This window comes from Microtus pennsylvanicus, chromosome 10 (genome assembly GCF_037038515.1).
Source record: "Microtus pennsylvanicus isolate mMicPen1 chromosome 10, mMicPen1.hap1, whole genome shotgun sequence".
Lineage (NCBI taxonomy): Eukaryota > Metazoa > Chordata > Mammalia > Rodentia > Cricetidae > Microtus > Microtus pennsylvanicus.
Genome location: NC_134588.1, coordinates 26500887 through 26518007, shown reverse-complemented (window position 1 = coordinate 26518007; position 17121 = coordinate 26500887). Strand labels below are relative to the sequence as shown.

Genomic DNA, 17121 nt, shown 5'->3' with positions numbered 1-17121 from the left:
GCCATTTACTAGTTGTAAGAAGACTTTGGGTGCCGTAGGTAATATCTTTGAGACCTACTTCCTTAATCATTAAAAGTAGAAATACCAACATGTCTTTCATAGCATTATCATGACGATTAAGTCAAGTGGCACACATAAAACTGCTGGCATACAGCGTGCACTGAATGCTAGAGATTATTGCAAATATTGAGTAGTGTGTTTCTGTTGTCAGCCACACAAGAGTACACCCTACTCCTAGACTTTCTATTTCTCCTCTTCAAAGAAACTTCATGGCATCAAAGTTTCAGCACTCAAGAATTTCCAATTGCTCGATTTGTTATCAAGTGTTTTAATTTGGAAGCTGCCTGTGTGGAAACAGAAATTTCATGCAAAGTAGGGTCAGCCCCTGTGTGACTAGAAGTAATATATTTGGGAGCACTGAAAATTACCTGAGATTCAATCTTCCTGGCCTTCTTGCTAAAAAATCATATTTAACTCCTGGACAATAGCTCCTTTGGAAAATTTGAAAATTGCATCCTCTTTCACCCCCCATTTTTTAAAGGCAAGGTCTCTGTGTATAGTCTTGGCTGTCCTGGAGCTTGCTATGTGGACTAGGCTGGCCTTGAACTGACTGAAATCTTTCTGTACTACTTCTGGAGTGCAGGAATTAAAGACATGTGCCACCACACCTGGCCCTATGGCCTTCCTTTTATATTACTTTGTGCTTGTGACCAATCCCAGTTACACTTATATGAAATTTCTTCTTTCCTGCCTCCTACCTGAATTGTGCAGTCTACAGCCTTCACTGGACATTGTCTGGGATGTAGGATTGTTACATGAAGGAAACTAACAGGGTGGGACGTGGGGGGTCACTTGGTACAAAGCCAAAAATATATTAAGTGCTCAGCAAGTAGCAGTTGCTGTTGATGCATTTCTGTGAGAGCAAGTGTGTAATGGAGATAAAGCAGACCAGAACTTTTGGAACATTTTCTTCTTCCTTGCTTTATATTTGAAAGTTATAAAAATATAGACTACACCTTTGGTCATGTTGCCTTTTGAGGTGTTCTTATTTTTTGTTTTACTTAGCATTATAAGGTGACTTAGCAATAGAAATTACTGAGCCAATATAAAGGTCATGCTTACAGATAATGATGAATAAAAGTAAAAAATGATAAAATTAATATGAAATCATTGCAATAACATAGTCTATACTTACATGTAGTCCTTAATATACATGTGCTGACCAGACATTTCTGGATTTTCCCCATAGAAGAATGTGAATATTGCTTCATATAGGATAGGTCTGGCTGAGTCTATTAGTCTGTAAAATAGAGTTGACGCCATTGGCTTGACCTCTGGGTGGAAAATGTCTTGCAGGTCATGAAAACATATCACATGTACAATGCCGACAGTATCAGTGCTCAGAGCAAACTAAAGGAAGCAGAGAAACAAGAAGAGAAGCAAATTGGTAAATCAGTGAAGCAAGAGGACCGGCAAACTCCACGCTCCCCTGATTCCACTGCCAATGTTCGCATTGAGGAGAAACATGTCCGAAGGAGCTCGGTGAAGAAGATTGAGAAGATGAAGGAGAAGGTATATGTGCTCTGGCAACTGTAGAGACAGAAAGGGGTGCTCAGAAGGCAAGATTGGTAGTAATTTTCCAGTAGGTATCATGAAGAGCTAAACAAAGTAGCTCTGGGTTCCTTTAGTGCCTACTGACCAGAGTCCTTCTGTGTCTTGCCATGAGTCCTGGCTATTGGAAAAACCTAAGCATATGAACTCTCAGACTTTACCTTCAAGTATATTGACAGGAATGAGTAGTCACTTTTCCAAATCAGGTGAAATGTCTTATTGCTTTGAGAAACAGGGAAGACTGTGGTGCTTGTGTTTCAGTTTAGATACCAGTGTTCAGGGGGAGAAGTGGAAGTACCCTCTCCAGGGTGACAGCAAGGATGGAGAACAGTATGTGAAGATAGACTTAAACCACATTCATCTCATTAGTCAGACTTAGAGTTCAGCTTAAAGCAGATGTACACAGGGAGTAGCAGCAAGTGGAGGCTCTTGATGTGCTGTCCTTCATCTCTCACAGAACGTTTTCAACCTCTTTTTAAAAATGGGTCAGCAAGATGGCTGGCTCATCAGATAACTGCATTTTTCACTAAGCCTGAGAACCCAAGTTCAATCCCAGGAACCCACAGGATAAGAAAGAGATGACTCCTACAAGTTGCCCTCCAATTTCCATAAAAACACAAAGGCCTATATGCATTTAAACATACACACACACACACACACACACACACACACACACACACACACCACTTCACATGAAATAAGTAAACATTTTTAATTTTTTTAATAAAAAAAAAAAACTAAAAGTGAACGTATGTTTTCTTTTCAGCGACAAGCCAAGTACACAGAGAATAAGCTGAAGGCCATTAAAGCCCGGAATGAGTACTTACTGGCTTTGGAGGCAACCAATGCTTCTGTCTTCAAGTACTACATCCATGACCTGTCTGATATTATTGATGTAAGTACTAAAGCTGGGGTGGGAGCATCTGGATGTCTGATGTAAGCGCATCACCTTTAAACAGCGGATGATGCCACCATCTTCAAATTGTTCTCAAAAAGGCTGAGATGGCTAAACACAGAAAGAGGGAACTAGTGACTGCATTTCTGAAACTAGACAGGATGCTCTTCACACTGCTGTCTTCATGCCGCACAGCATTCGTGAGAGAAAAGCAACCATCTGTAGCTATTGACTGATACCCAGAGAGTTTAGTGATTTATCCAGAGTTAGTAAAAGGATGGGACAAAATTGACACCAAATTCTGATTCCCAAACCCATGTTCATGACTGCTGTGCTCTTCTGTTTATCAAAAACGAGTCTCTTACATCAGACTGTCAGAAGCTTGTGGAAAGCAGCAACAAGAGGAGTTAAAATGTCATGCTTATAGTTACATATCCACTCCTGTTTCCTGGTGTTTTCCCATCTCATTGTCACATCACCCTTAACTGTCTTAATCTGTCATCCAGAGAGTTAAGAGACATGTTTGCCCAAGGTTATAGGTTTGCGCTGTGCTGCAGATTAGGGTCCTGTCTAGAAGACATCCAGATGCTACTGATACTCTGCCCTGTTCTCTTTTGAGATGTGCCGCAAAAATGAAAGAGAGAGACAAGAGGATTAGTTTGCATGTATGTTTTGTAGGCAACCATTTGTCTTTGACCTCCTGGGTTAGTCTTTGCTTTGGTTTCTTACTGCTTCTGCTCAATCTCTGTGTCCTAAAATGTCTCTCACATGCAGACTGCAGTCTAGCCCAATTCCTGGGCAAGCTTTATATGAAACTATATAAGCATACCCTTTCTCATGTCTCCTTCCAACCACCAAGTGAGTCTAGAGCCAGCTGATTGAGCATCAGCAGTCCAGTCTTAGGACACCAGCAGTATCAGTTCTGAGACCTGCTGTTTGCCTTAGGTTCTTGGCAACAGCAGCTGAGCTTGCAAGATTCTGGTCCAAATTGCACATGACCTTGGTTTCTTCACAAGTACACCTGCTGTGCTTTACATCATGTGGGGAATCTGGGCTCAGATTCACTATTGTATAATTAGTTAGCACATCTTAGGCTCGCTGCTCAACTATTCTCTATTTAATATTTATATTTAAGATTTAATAATATTAATCTATTTAATAGAACTCTGCTCTATTTCCTACTCCTCTACCCCTAGTAAAATAAAGACCCGGACAGTTGAAATCTGCCCTATATCAGGGTTGCTGGGAACGTCTCTAAAATACAGCCTGCTTTCCTTTCAGCAGGGAGTTTTGATCAGCAGGTTTGGCCTCCTAACGCCTTAGATATCATCGTCTCAGCTGGAAAGTGGAGCCTTGGTCTCTGTTCAGGCTCCTTTGTTCTCTCTGCTTGTTGATGCCAATCTGAACACTGTCCTTCAGTGGAGGTCAAAACCCTAAACCAGTCCTTTTATTCTTCTACTTCACTGTTGGTGGAGACCCATTCTCAGCATGAGGAAGACAGTCACTTTTTATGCTCACTTTCTGCTATTTACCCCACATTTGATAAAATAAATAAGATTTAAATATTAGACCAGACAGGGTATTGTACCCCTTTTACTGGGTTGTCCTCTTTCTTTTGTCTCTAGAGGATATGTGTACCAGTTTCAATAAATTGCTTACTTCGGGAGAAAAGAGGCTTTTGCTGTACGAATTACAACCTTTGTAACAAGTAGGCACTTCATCAAGCATGGGCAGATGTCTTAAAAACCATATAAGAAGCAAACTGTTCTGTACTTTTTTCCCTCAAAATAAATAAGTAGCCCGCTGAGAGCCTAACTTTGATAGGTTGTGATTTGAAGAGCATTGGAAAAGAAGACAGCCTTTGTAGTGTTTATTTGACAGGCATGGGTGTAGGGGTGGTGAACAAGTCCAGGGTGACAGCATTCCAGGCCGTGAGCAAATTTGTTCTTGTTTGGATTGTATTTTGACTGTATCTTATTTTATTTTTTGTTTGGTATTTTATTTTTGTAGAACTAAGGTTACTATTTTTGTTCTTTGGGATTTTTTGTTTTTGTTTTGTTTTATAGAGACAGGGTTTCTCTGTGTAGCATTGACTGTCCTGGAACTTGCTTTGTAGACCAGGCTGGCCTTCAACTCACAGAGATCCACCTATCTCTGCCTCCCAAAAAGCCGATACCACTACTATTCTCCATAATCACTTAGTTCATTTATTGGCAAGGTGTGTTCAGCATCAACGTTATAAATAGAATGTTTCACCTAAGACATAGTCACACACTCTAGTTTTCTCAAACCATGATCCTTTAAGGGAGCAATAAAATCATTTTTGTACATTTAACTTATTTTAAATGATTAAACTAGAGTAGAAAATATCAGATCATATCACAATATTATATGTCTTAAGATCTTTTTTTGAAATTTTTATGTTAGATGTGTGTGTGTGTATGCTTATGCATGCATGTGTGTATGTGTGTGTGATGCATTTCTTACTGTGACTGTGAGGTTAAGGTTAAAATGATGGTCACTGTATGTCTCTTTTTAGATAGAAAAGGACAGGAATCAAGACTTACTTTACCTTAAGTAGTAATATGTAGCTTAGCACATAGTTCATTAAAGTGGGAAAAATGGTCTCCTAAGTCAAGATTTGCTTTTTAATTTTATCTTTTTAGTGTTCTTTACATGTGTAATTTACATTTAATGATGAACTAAGTTGATTGTTTGGTTTGATTGTTACAGTTTGAAGAGTTTTTGACAAATTTACATATTTTTGTAACCTGTATTTTTTTTTAATCAAGAATAAGTACCATTAGCCACCCATGGCAGTACACACCTGGAATCTCAGCACTTGGGTGGTGGAAGCATTAAGGTCATTAAGGGCAGTCTAGGCTCTGAGACTATTTCACAACAAGGAGACAGACAATATGAAAGATACATTCTCATTACTTCAAAAGTTCTCCTTTCTTAACTTCAAGGCAACCACTATTCTAACTCTTTCATCCCTCAGTTGATGTTAACTGTTGGAGAATGACATAAAGCTAGGATTATACAGAATATAATATATAAAAAACATATTATTTATTTGCTTATTATTTGAGTGTGAAGATGTACATACCACAGTGTATGTGTGGAGGCCAAGGAGACAACTTTGTGGATTCATTTTTCTCTTTCCACTTCCACCTTTATGTGGCGTTTTTTATTTCTGTTGCTTTGATAAAATACCTTAAAAAAAAGCAACTTCAGGAAGAAAACATTTATTTAGTTACAGTCCCAAGTTATAGTTCATAATTTTTAGGGAAGTCAAGGCAGGGACTCAAATAGCTAGTCATATAGCTTAGTCGAGATAATAAATGTTCTTGTCTGCACCTGCCTGCCACCTGCCTGCTGTTTGCTTACTTGCTTGCTTTCAGTTAGTTTTCATCTCTCGTTTACAGTTTGGAGCTCTATAGAGGGAATTGGTGCTGCCTGCCATAGGCTGGGTCTTTTTCCATAAGTTAACACTCAAAGCAGCCCTCCACAGACATCTCCGTAGACCAAGTTGATCTAGATAATTTCTTGTTAAGACTCTTCCCAGATGACTTAGGTTACATCAGGTAGACAATTAAAACAAACCAGGACACATGGGCTCTAGGGATTGATCTCAAGTCATCAAGCTTGTATAGCAAGTGTCTCTACCCTCTGAGCCATCTTGCTGACTCCAGAATGTAGTTTTTTTTCACCCAGGATTTTTTTTTTTAGCACCATCCACATTGTTTGCATCTATCAATAGTTTCTTTCCTTTTCATGCTGTTCTGTGCAATTAAAAGTGCCCAAACTTTGTAGCAAAGAAACCAAGAGTGAGTAGGGAACCTGGGTGTGTTGGCATGATGATCTCAATGGTATCCAGAAGTTGCTTCAAGACATGGGATTTGTGTCATTCCAGTCCATTGCCGCGCGTGTCATATGCCACCATTCTACCTTTTTTCTACGAGTTTAACTCAACCTGTACTTAAGGCACTGAGCATAAATAAAAAGTTATTTTTAATTGATGTCACTAAATTGACATAAGGACTAGCCTTCAATTTCTTTGTATAGCATAACAAAAGATTTAATGTAAACTCAGACTGTAAGAATTCATATGATACATCATACACATACTAAAAAAAAAACTTGACTCTAAGCAAAAAACATATTTTAATCTCAGTTGATAATTTCTAAGAACTGGGGACTCCTTGCTGTGTAATATCCCTGCCTATATACCTACTTCTTTGCCTAGTATCAGATAAGTAAATGAAGTACACAGCTTTGTCATCATGGGTAGCTGAATGTTGTGAGGGCCAGGTATCTGGATAGAAAGTCTGTGATACCATCCATATACACCCAAATTGGACATGAAAGAACTTGGTTTTCCCACTATGATGTTTTATTGAAGGCGGTTGTTTTTCTCTTCCATATGAACTTGAAGGGGGATATAGAACACTCATTTGTCTTTTCTAGGTCTTCTCTAGATTCTCTGAGGGAGAATAGCAGCTGATGAAGGGATAATGAACTGTGGACTAAAGTTCACAGATTGGGACGGTCTGTTACTCAATTTTATAAAAAAATTATTTCTCCTGAGAATTTTTATAGCACTTGTGTAACACAGAAAGGCCAAGGGAACCTAGCATGGCCATGGGACTCATCAAAATCAAAATGGAAAGCATGCTCTGTTTCCAGTATAAACAAAATTGTGTGTTCCCTCTACTCATTGGGATTATCCTGGGAAATATTTATATCTCATTTACTCAACCTTGTCAGATACAGCTTCTTTGCCGAGGGCTTAGTTTTACCCCTATAAATATGTAGATGGTCAGCGTTCTGTCCACACTTCCTAGGCTAACTGAGGGCATGACAGAACCAGAGGGCACATTCTAAGTTTGATCCTAACTAACTGGCACAGAAAAGCAAAAGCTACAGGATGGTCATCCAGAGACAGAGCCCCAGCATAGGAAAACTCCCTGAAAGTCTTAGATTATAGACAGCAAAACATGTGGGTCAGTACTCAGCCCATCTAGATGATCTCTTGAGAGGCTAGAGTCTTTGCCTGTGCTGTCTGTCAGTCAACTTTATTGAATGTCTTCTGTGAATAAGACCTTATAGGAAAAATTGTAAATAAAAGAAAGATACTGGAAAAGCCTGCATTCTGATTGGGGTAATATGAAATGACTGGCCTCAGAATGTGTCATATGAGGGTCATATGAGGATGAATGCATTTGGGTGTTAGTGGGACCAGGAATGCAGGGCTGGCTGGCTGGCTGGCTGGCTGGCTTCCCAGGGGCCAAATTTAATTTGGATCTTAAAGATTGAGTCTGTTTCCAGAAGGCGAAAGTAAAGGGTAACGTTTCAGGTAAAGAACTGCTAAGAACTGAAGTCCATAGATGGGGGATGCTGGTGATTGGTGTTAGTTTTGAGTTCACACAGTACCAACATATGTGTGAAATGTATTATCCATTTGCCACACAACCATCAACAAAGCAGGTATTACCCCCATTTTCGGCCAAGAGGGATAAACTAGCTTTCTAGGCTAGAGGTCTATGTTTTTTAAACTCTGTCCTATGCAGGGAGTTTGTCACTGGAATTTGGCAGAAGAGGCTGAGGTGGGCATAAAGAGAGGTGACGTTGAGTAGATAGACTACACACATTGTAGTTTTGTGATGTGGGATTCCCCTCTGTATGCTATGGATATGTTTTATTACCATTGGTTAATAAAGAAGCCGCTTAGTTTTTGTTGCTAATGCTGAATCAGGAAGCTTGCTCTTAAAGGAACTGTTCCTCTGCTTGCTGCCAGCAAACAGAGCCCATTCGAGAAAATGCTGCTACTAAGAAGCCGGGCTTAAATGTGTTCTTTTGTGTCTAGACTTCCTTCCCAAGTTCTCTCAGTTTTTGTGTGGATGTAGGTGCCCCACGCTGGCACCATTTTGTAAGCGGAGACTATGCTTGCTTTTCCGACTGCCCAGACCCAAATAATCACACAAAAACTATATTTATTACAAAACTGTTTGGCCAATTGCTTAGGCGTCTTTCTAGCTAGCTCTTGCATCTTAAAATAACTCATTTCTATTAATCTATGTATTACCACTAGGCTGTGGCTTACCAGTACTGGCATGTTACTCCTTTGGCAGCTACATGGCATCTCCTTGACTCTTTCATATCTCTGTTCGGATTTCCCACCTGGCTTTATTCTGCCCTGTCATATGCCAGATAGCTTTTTTATTGACCAATGGTAATAAAACATAGTCATTACAGAGGGGAATGCCACATCAGTTTTGATTTTGTTTTTTGTTTTTTTCCCCATTTTAATTTTGGTCAAGTTATATTGCTTCACTGAGTTTTCATCTTCCCTTGTATGGAAAGCTAAGATAATACAGACTTCAGTGGGAGTAGTTATAAAGATTAAGATGAAGACTGTATAAAACACTTAGTTGACTGTCTGAGACTTGAACATCTTTAGTGGGTAGAAGCATTCTTTACATGTACAAACTGAAAGTGAATTTGCCTTAGGCAGGCAGGGATAAGTGTTTGAAGTTCTTCAATGGGGGCACGATGAAGTCACATTTTATGACACTGAGCAAACAATACTGTTGTAAAATAAGGTGTGGATTAGGATACAGATAGTAAAAATGGAGAAAATGAAGTTTCCAGAAATATCCCTATCTCCTCCTAATTTTCCCTTAGTTCCCCACCACACACTGTTGGCAGTGTTACACCAGTAAGTATAGAGTTCATCCTAGGGACTACAGAGAGCTAGGCAAGAGGATTTACAGGTTCAAAGGCCTGATTAGTTCAACAGCATCTCCTAGAGGAGGAAGGGACCCTGCACGTGCAGTCTCCCAATCAGCCGCCTTTGTCTAGATTCCTTTTGCTCTTCCTCCAACTGAATTTAATGTTTTCCCATCCTCTGGCTGTAGTTATGCTGTCGCTGCTGTTACTCTGCTAAAGCCAAGCACCTGCCAGAGTCTGTTGGCACTGCACCAGAGCTCAGCTCAATGTGTGTGCTCCATTGCTGATATTCTTGTCAGATGCCTGGAAGGAGGCGGTCTGTCACATGTTTTTTCTTCCCCAATAGTGGCTGTCCCTGAAGTGATCATGATGAGAAGGAAATGCTAGGGAAATTAATTTGATGCTTATTGATGCAGTGAAATTACAATCAAGCAGATGGCCTTACCCTATCCAGTGATTTTTCTCTGACATTTCCTCTCAGGATCTGGACATCAAAGCTGTGTAAATAATAGAGGTGATAATTGATGGCCAAGGAATTTAGATCTCGGGTCTGAAGGGGTAGGGAATGTTGTCATGTGTTACAGAATGCCATTGAAAAGAGCCTTGATGATTATGTTTAATCCAACATTTTTCAGGTTTTTTTCTTAAGAACTTATTCTTCAAACCAGACCACACATAGAATCCCAGTTTATGAAACTGAAACGTGATCAGAGCTGTCTCAGTTAAAATAAAGATAAAAAGGCCTCCGGGCCAACTAAGTAGCCCTCCTCTCCCCTTCTCAAGGGTAACCTGAGTGCTGACCCTGAACTTCAGAGCCGTGATCTATAGCTCGAAAACCACTGACTGTCAAGGAAACAGGTCTAGGAGTAGGAATAGCTTTTCCAAGGTTGTTTGATGCTGCCTCTACTATGTTGGTTTTTTTCTTTGTATGTATGTATGCTAACATATGTAAGGGTTCATACACATATGTGAGGGGCCAGAGGATAACATCAAGTATTATTCCTTCTCAACACAGTGTACCATGTTCTGGTTTTGATTTGTTGTTGTTGTTGTTGTTGTTGTTGTTGTTGTTGTTGTTGTTGGTGGTGGTGGTGGTGGTGGTGGTGGTGTGTGATGAATATGTGCACATGAGTACAGGTAACCATGCGTGTCCAAAAGAGGGTGTTAGATCTCCTGAACCTGGAATTACAAACATTTATGAGCTTTAGACATGAGTACTAGGAGCCAAACTCATGTCTTTTATAAGAGAAGTAAGCACTCTTAACTACACAACCATCTCTCAAGCCCTGACCTTGTTTTTTGAGACAAATTCTCAAAGGTTCATCTTAGCCAGCTAACCATCAAGCCACTTTCTTTCAGCTAGCTCGTCAGTGCTAAGATTACAGATACCTCTCCAGCTCTTTCACGTAGGTTTGTGATCAAACATAAATCCTCTTATTTGTACCACAAGGACTTTGGTAAAATGAGCTATCCCTCTTGCTCTGGTTTTTGTTGTTTGTTTAAAGACAGAAACTAGCTTTGAATTGACTGTGTAACTGAAAATTGAGGATGACCTTGAACTTCTGTTCATCTCTGCCGCTTTCCCCTCCTGAATGTTTGAGGTTACAGGCCTATACCGCCACTCTCAGTTTATGCAGTGCTGGGGATCAAACCTAAGTCTTCATGCATGCTAGACAAAGCAATTTCCAGTTGACTACATTTCCCAACCCCTACAGTTGCCTCTTTCATAGCATTTTCTTCTTTTCATTTTTGTTGTTGAAAATCAGAAACATCATTAGAATTTCCCCAGTAACACTTACTTTAGAACTTTTTAGTGTAGCTTTCTTCAGCTCAATCCTGTCCCAGAGCACTGAAAGTTGATGTCATGACCGCATCAACCTTCCATTCCCTCCTTCCCATGCCTACCTAGAGTTGAGTGTATATGAATTTGCTACTAAGGCAGCACTCTAAACTTTTGACTTCTTAGTGCCGCTTTGGCCTGTCAAGCTTGTTGTGTAGTGGCTTCTAACCATAACAGCCCTCAAGGAGCCATGACAGGCTGCATTACTATTGTTGAAATTTGTCATCATGACATCCCCAGACAAACCAGAAAATAGAACAGAATTCTTTAACTCTTGGCAATTCTTATGTTTATACAATAGCATTTGTCCTTGGGTTCTTACAGATCTTCTTTCTAACCACCTTAGTGCCCTACATGATATGCCTAACCTCTGACCTAAAAGGCCAAAACTAAGAAATCTTACCCAGGTCTTGGAAGTCATATCAGTTTCCTTCCTATTGCAGCCAGTCAGTCACTTTGATATGGTCAAATCTGCCCCAGAGACTTCTTCCCTTTCTGTCAGGCCTTGAAATAGCTGAGGTATACTTATTTGCCTTCTCCTTCCCACAGCAGTGTTGTGACCTAGGCTACCATGCTAGCCTGAACCGGGCCCTGCGCACTTTCTTGTCTGCTGAATTAAATCTGGAACAATCGAAACATGAGGGTCTGGATGCTATCGAAAATGCAGTAGAAAACTTAGATGCCACCAGTGACAAACAGCGACTCATGGAGATGTACAACAATGTTTTCTGTCCCCCTATGAAATTTGAATTCCAGCCCCACATGGGAGATATGGTAAGACCTTTCCCTGTCCTGCACCTTTCCCCAACGGGACTTGAATGTACTTAGATGTATGTATAGTTTTTATTACATATAGACCACATCCAAAGGAGAGGGGCTTCCTGTCAGGTAAGTTGCACTATATTCTTTCAGACCCTGCAGTATATCCTTTTGATTTTGACTGATGTGCTTATCCCTGAGCCTAGGCTTATGTTCCATCCAAGTGAACTGGCCGAAACTGTATAGTGGATAGTCTCCCAGAGGGTAGTCCACAGTCCCAAGTAACTGTGTACCAGAAACCTGACGGGGAATGCCCAGGGAATGAAGAAAAGCACAGATACATGGTCTGAAAAGCAAGAGTCACATAAGTTGTGATAACTCTGATAGAGGATACCAACTATAAAATAAACCAGGACCTCAGCATGCTTATTATATAGAGCACAAGGAGAGGAGTTAGCTGATACTGGTAGGTATCTATAGGCTAACAATCTCAGGCTGTGACCATCCTAGATATGGAAGCTTCAGTTGTTAGCTTTTGCACACATTGATCAGTTGATCATTGATCATAAACACTTTTTCTTGCACACACTGTCAACATTCACACTCAGACCAGAGGAAGGCTTTGCTAGTTCAAAGTCTAGCCAGCATGGGGAAGACTTTGCTGTTCCCACAGGTCTGAGGCATTGATCCTTGACATGGCTAAGCCCATGCCAACAATACACATTTATTCAGGACTTCATCAACTTTTTACACATTCACTCAAAGCTTCCTCAGTTCCCCACAGTAGTGAGACCTAGAGGACTAGATAAGAAGAGGCCACTCAAATCAGCAGTGTGCTCTTGCCATGTGCGGTGCTTCCCTTGGGATTAGCAGCTAGACTCTTTAGAAAACCCTGCTCTAGCCTGACAGCAATGGTGATATATATATATATATATATATATATATATATATCCCCAGACGATTAACTCTCATAGACAGGCCATGATGAAGTGACAGCTTTGTCTTAGATATAAAATGTGAGGTAGTTTCTCTCCTTTTCTTCTTGGGGAAAACCAAGCTTCTTACAGTTTGTTTTGCATTGCTGTCATGTCAGCATCTAAACAGATGGGGGAGGTATATTACCAACCTCCAGGAAGTTCTATTTTTCACCTGCCTTGACTTCTGTTCAAATTTGTCTTCTCTAGCTGCCACTGAGATTCCTTCCCAAAATGAGTGGAACCTAGGACTAACTGAATGGACTGGTGTATTTTCTGGTGTTCTCTGAGTTCTTTTCTGAGCCAAACAGCTTGTCTCCATAAAGGGAAATCCAGATGATGGGTACTCAGGCCCCCTCCTTCCCCTGTCAGAACCACATTTCCATACTCTAAAGCACAGCTGGAATGCATTACCTTGCATCCTGGCTGAAGATCACTGGCAAAGCATGCATCAGCAACTTTGCTGCTCTTCAGCAAAACAGGCTTGGAGATGATTTTTTCTCTTAATTCTCCCATGGTAGGCCTGGGTGACTTTAAAAACTGATAATTAATTCTTTTGCCCTGTATATTGTACAACTGATCAGTGGCTTGACCAGAAAAAGGGCTAAAACTTCCCAAGATTTCACATTTTGGCTTAGAAATGAAAAGTCATCCTTGGGCCCCACTGCCAGTCTTTCTGAATTATTGTGGGTTGTATGAGGCAGAAAGAAGGAGCTGCCTGGAAGTCCTTAAAATAGGGCCAAAGTTCAGGTGGCATTTTAACTGGAAGCTCTGAAATAGGCAATATCAGTGTTCTTGGGCCATAGCACATGAGCTGATGTCAGCTGCTCTCAGATGCACTAGGAGTTGGTGCACCCAGAGGTCTGAGGGGCACTGGATGCCTGACTGGTGACATCAGACAGTCAGAGACAGAAATTTCATTCTTGGCACTAACCCATCTGGCCACCAAGCTTTTCTCCATTATGTCTACTTATCCAAAAGCCGTAGTGAAATCAGCTCTAAATTTTGGGCCAGCCTCTCAGCTGAAGAAGAGGTCAAATCAGTTGGAATCTTAAATACCAGTGAAGAAAAAGGTCTATTTCTGGTCCCCTACACTTGAAGAGAAGTTTTATTTTTTGAGTAAGAGAATGGTTTACAAGTATTTGAATATACTCACTCTTTGCTGAGGGTGAAGGAGCCCAATTCTATTTAGATGTTTCTCTTCTTTTTTTTTTTTTTTTTTTGGTTTTTCGAGACAGGGTTTCTCAAGATGTTTCTCTTCTGATAAGAGCTAAAGGACACTGCCTCTACATGGCGTTGTACCCTCCATCTCCCAGCCTTCTGCCTCTCATCACTCATCCAGGGGATTAGATTACACATGCCATAGCCTTACCTTTATCAAGGGTCAACTGTTCCTTCACAGAAGATAAAGTTGGTTGGTAATTCACTGGGGATTGGAGTGCAGGGGATCTCATACCTAGTAGGATATAATGATAGCTATTTAGAGGACATCAAGTTCCATCTGATCCCATGCCCTCTGGAACCCTCTAGCATAGCCCATGAACGTGTTCTCATATTCACATGAACTCTTTCCCATTGAGTCAAAGCTCTCGTGCATGGCCCAGATTTATAAACATACTGACTGCCAACAGCAGCAAGTTAACTTCCTGGCCCACTTCTCTCCTGCTTTTTAACTCTAGTGTGTGAAGTGGGAGGAGGGAAACACCAGAGAGGTGACTACTTGGACCTTTGGCCAAGAACTCTTCATTATGCCAAAGCATTGGGTTTCTGGACCAGAGGTTGCCTGCAGCACTCTTTTTCTAGCCGCCTCAGAATTCCATAGAGCTGGAGACCCTGCTAGACTGTAGACCCCTGACAACCACTTGCCTGCCTATAGATTCCAAAGAGAGAAATGGGGTCTTTCCAAACAGATCTCCCTCCCTGTTTCTTTCTGTATTGTTTGCTCTAGAAGTTCAAACACATTGTCTTTAGATTTTGTTTGCATGTAGAAACTGCAAGTTGTCTAGTAGTTGGGATACAAAACAGTGTGAATCTTTTCATGAGCAATAGTGAGAACTCTGGATTCCTCAAAAAAATTGTGTCGTCTTTCTGACCTGTATTGCTTTTTCTGACAGGCCTCTCAGCTCTGTGCCCAGCAGCCTGTCCAGAGTGAGCTGGTGCAGAGATGCCAGCAACTGCAGTCTCGCTTATCCACTTTGAAGATTGAGAACGAAGAGGTGTGTTTCCTTCCTAGCAGCTCAGAGCCACTGTTTGCTTGTTGAACTACTTGTGGCTGTCCATCAGGGGCAGGTGGAGGGAGCATGCAGAGAATGTCCGGGCTATTGCAAAGATTTCCTGGCCACATGGAAGGTTGGGCTTTCCCCGCTGCTGCATCCTGCCCTTGAAATCCAGGAAGTTGTTCGTACATTGCCAAAGGTTGTGCTCTATTTTGAGCTTTTACAAAATGCCCCTCTCCACTATACATTTAATCAAAGTAGCACTTGGCCACTGTACGAACAAAATCAAATTTCTGAAATGACCCCCCTCATGACTGGCTTTCCCCAGCTTTTCAAAAAGAAACCATTGACTTTGACACTTCAGACATCTCTAATATCTTAAAAGAGGGTGACTTTTTTCTTTCTAAGTATAGCATATTTTCTTTTAATAAGTAGTTTAAGGCAGTTTGATCAGTAAGCTAACTTTTTGTTGAGATCAGATGGCTTCTTACCTTGTATCAGTAAGTCTTAATTTTACTAGGAAGGAATAGTTTTGGATCAGTTAGTTTGCCAATAGGAAAACAAATTCATTGATTGGTTGAAGGACTCTAGGAACACTGAAGGACTAGATTTATCGCATATTTTAGCTAGTTCTGGTATGATGGCCATATTGGTTTGTAATTATTTTGGTTTTCTTTTTCTTTGTATCTCTATTATAATAAAATAGTATTAAATCTTAAAAGTGAACTTTGGGGTTGGAGAGATGGTTGAGTGGTTAAAAGCACTGGATGTTTTTGCAGAGGACCCAGGCTTGGCTTCTAGGCACCTGCAAGGTGGGTCATAACCATCCATAACTTCAATTTCTGCAGCTCCAACATCCTCTTCTGGCCTCCACAGGCACCAAGCCGCAAGACATATACACGCATACTGGCAAAACATCCTTACACTTACAATATGTCTTTTTGATAAAAGTAAACATTATATAAAAGAACTGAGTTAGGTACATAGAAAAGGAGTAGGGTGTTCAGGTGTTTGCCGGAGAGAGCAGCATGCTGGAGCAGAGTTCCTGTGGTGTTCATCACTCAGCACTGTCAAGTGAGAAGTGGAACTGTCTTTCCCTACCCATCTTGAGAAGCATACTTCCTCTCAAGCATTTCCTAGTTGTTGCATCACCTGCTATTTTATAGGCTGCCTCTCATGATATTTTTGGTGATTATGATTATAGGTGAAAAAAACAATGGAGGCTACCCTGCAGACCATTCAAGACATCGTGACTGTTGAGGATTTTGATGTGTCTGACTGCTTCCAGTACAGCAATTCTATGGAGTCTGTCAAATCAACGGTCTCAGAAACTTTCATGAGCAAGCCCAGCATTGCTAAGAGGAGAGCTAACCAGCAAGAGACGGAGCAGTTTTATTTCACGGTAAGGATACTCATTCACTTTAAAGGGGCGTGAGTAGAGACTGTGACACCTAAGGGAGCTTTGGAAATCAAGAGTTTTTGTCAACTGTCTGAAAAGCAAGCTTTGAATACACCAGATTTAAATCTGGCATACTTGCTCACCATCTCTACACTTAAAGCAAATGCATTTACAAGTTGTATATATCTACCAGGGACCTCAAAGAAAGGGGTGCTCCTAAATTAACTACTAAGAAAAAGAAAGTAAACTTTAACCACTTTTATTTGAAAGTAGTCCTCGCAGTCACAGAAGAACATAACAAGGGGCTTAGCTTCTTGGTTTTTGAGAACTATATTTAAATATCTTTGCCAATATGTATCTTAATTTAAAAGTCATATAACTTTCATTATTAGGACTTTTTTGTAATATTGGCAATTATCAAGAATTCTAAAGCAGTATATTTTACCCATTGTTCTCAAGTCTCCTTTTAGATAAGTGTGTGTGTGTATGTGTGTGTGTGTGTGTTAATAGTTCTTTGAAAGGTTGCTAGCTGGTCTTCTATGCTGCTTCTTAATAATTAAGTTATCTTGAACTTGCCAAGTAGGACCTATTGCTTGCACTAAAATTTATTTCCTTATCTTTTGAAGTCCAAGAAAGGAAAAAATGACTTTGCAGTTGTAGATAGCATGGCCATTGAAAATGCAGCCTGGCCAAAT

At 40.6% G+C, this 17121-nt stretch overlaps 1 protein-coding gene across 7 annotated transcripts in view; it reads left to right on the top strand.

Annotated features, from left to right (window-relative positions):
* The window catches only part of Srgap2 (SLIT-ROBO Rho GTPase activating protein 2), a 218821-nt gene that overhangs the window by 151579 nt on the left and 50121 nt on the right, over window positions 1-17121 (top strand). For 5 of the 7 annotated variants that reach the window (XM_075987877.1, XM_075987878.1, XM_075987880.1 and 2 more), the window contains exons 6-10: window positions 1357-1572; window positions 2378-2506; window positions 11628-11852; window positions 14926-15027; window positions 16232-16429. In XM_075987877.1, coding sequence (XP_075843992.1) covers window positions 1357-1572; window positions 2378-2506; window positions 11628-11852; window positions 14926-15027; window positions 16232-16429 — 870 coding nt within the window. The remainder of the gene's footprint in view (window positions 1-1356; window positions 1573-2377; window positions 2507-11627; window positions 11853-14925; window positions 15028-16231; window positions 16430-17121) is intronic. The other 2 variants (XM_075987879.1, XM_075987883.1) reach the window with 1 other exon arrangement.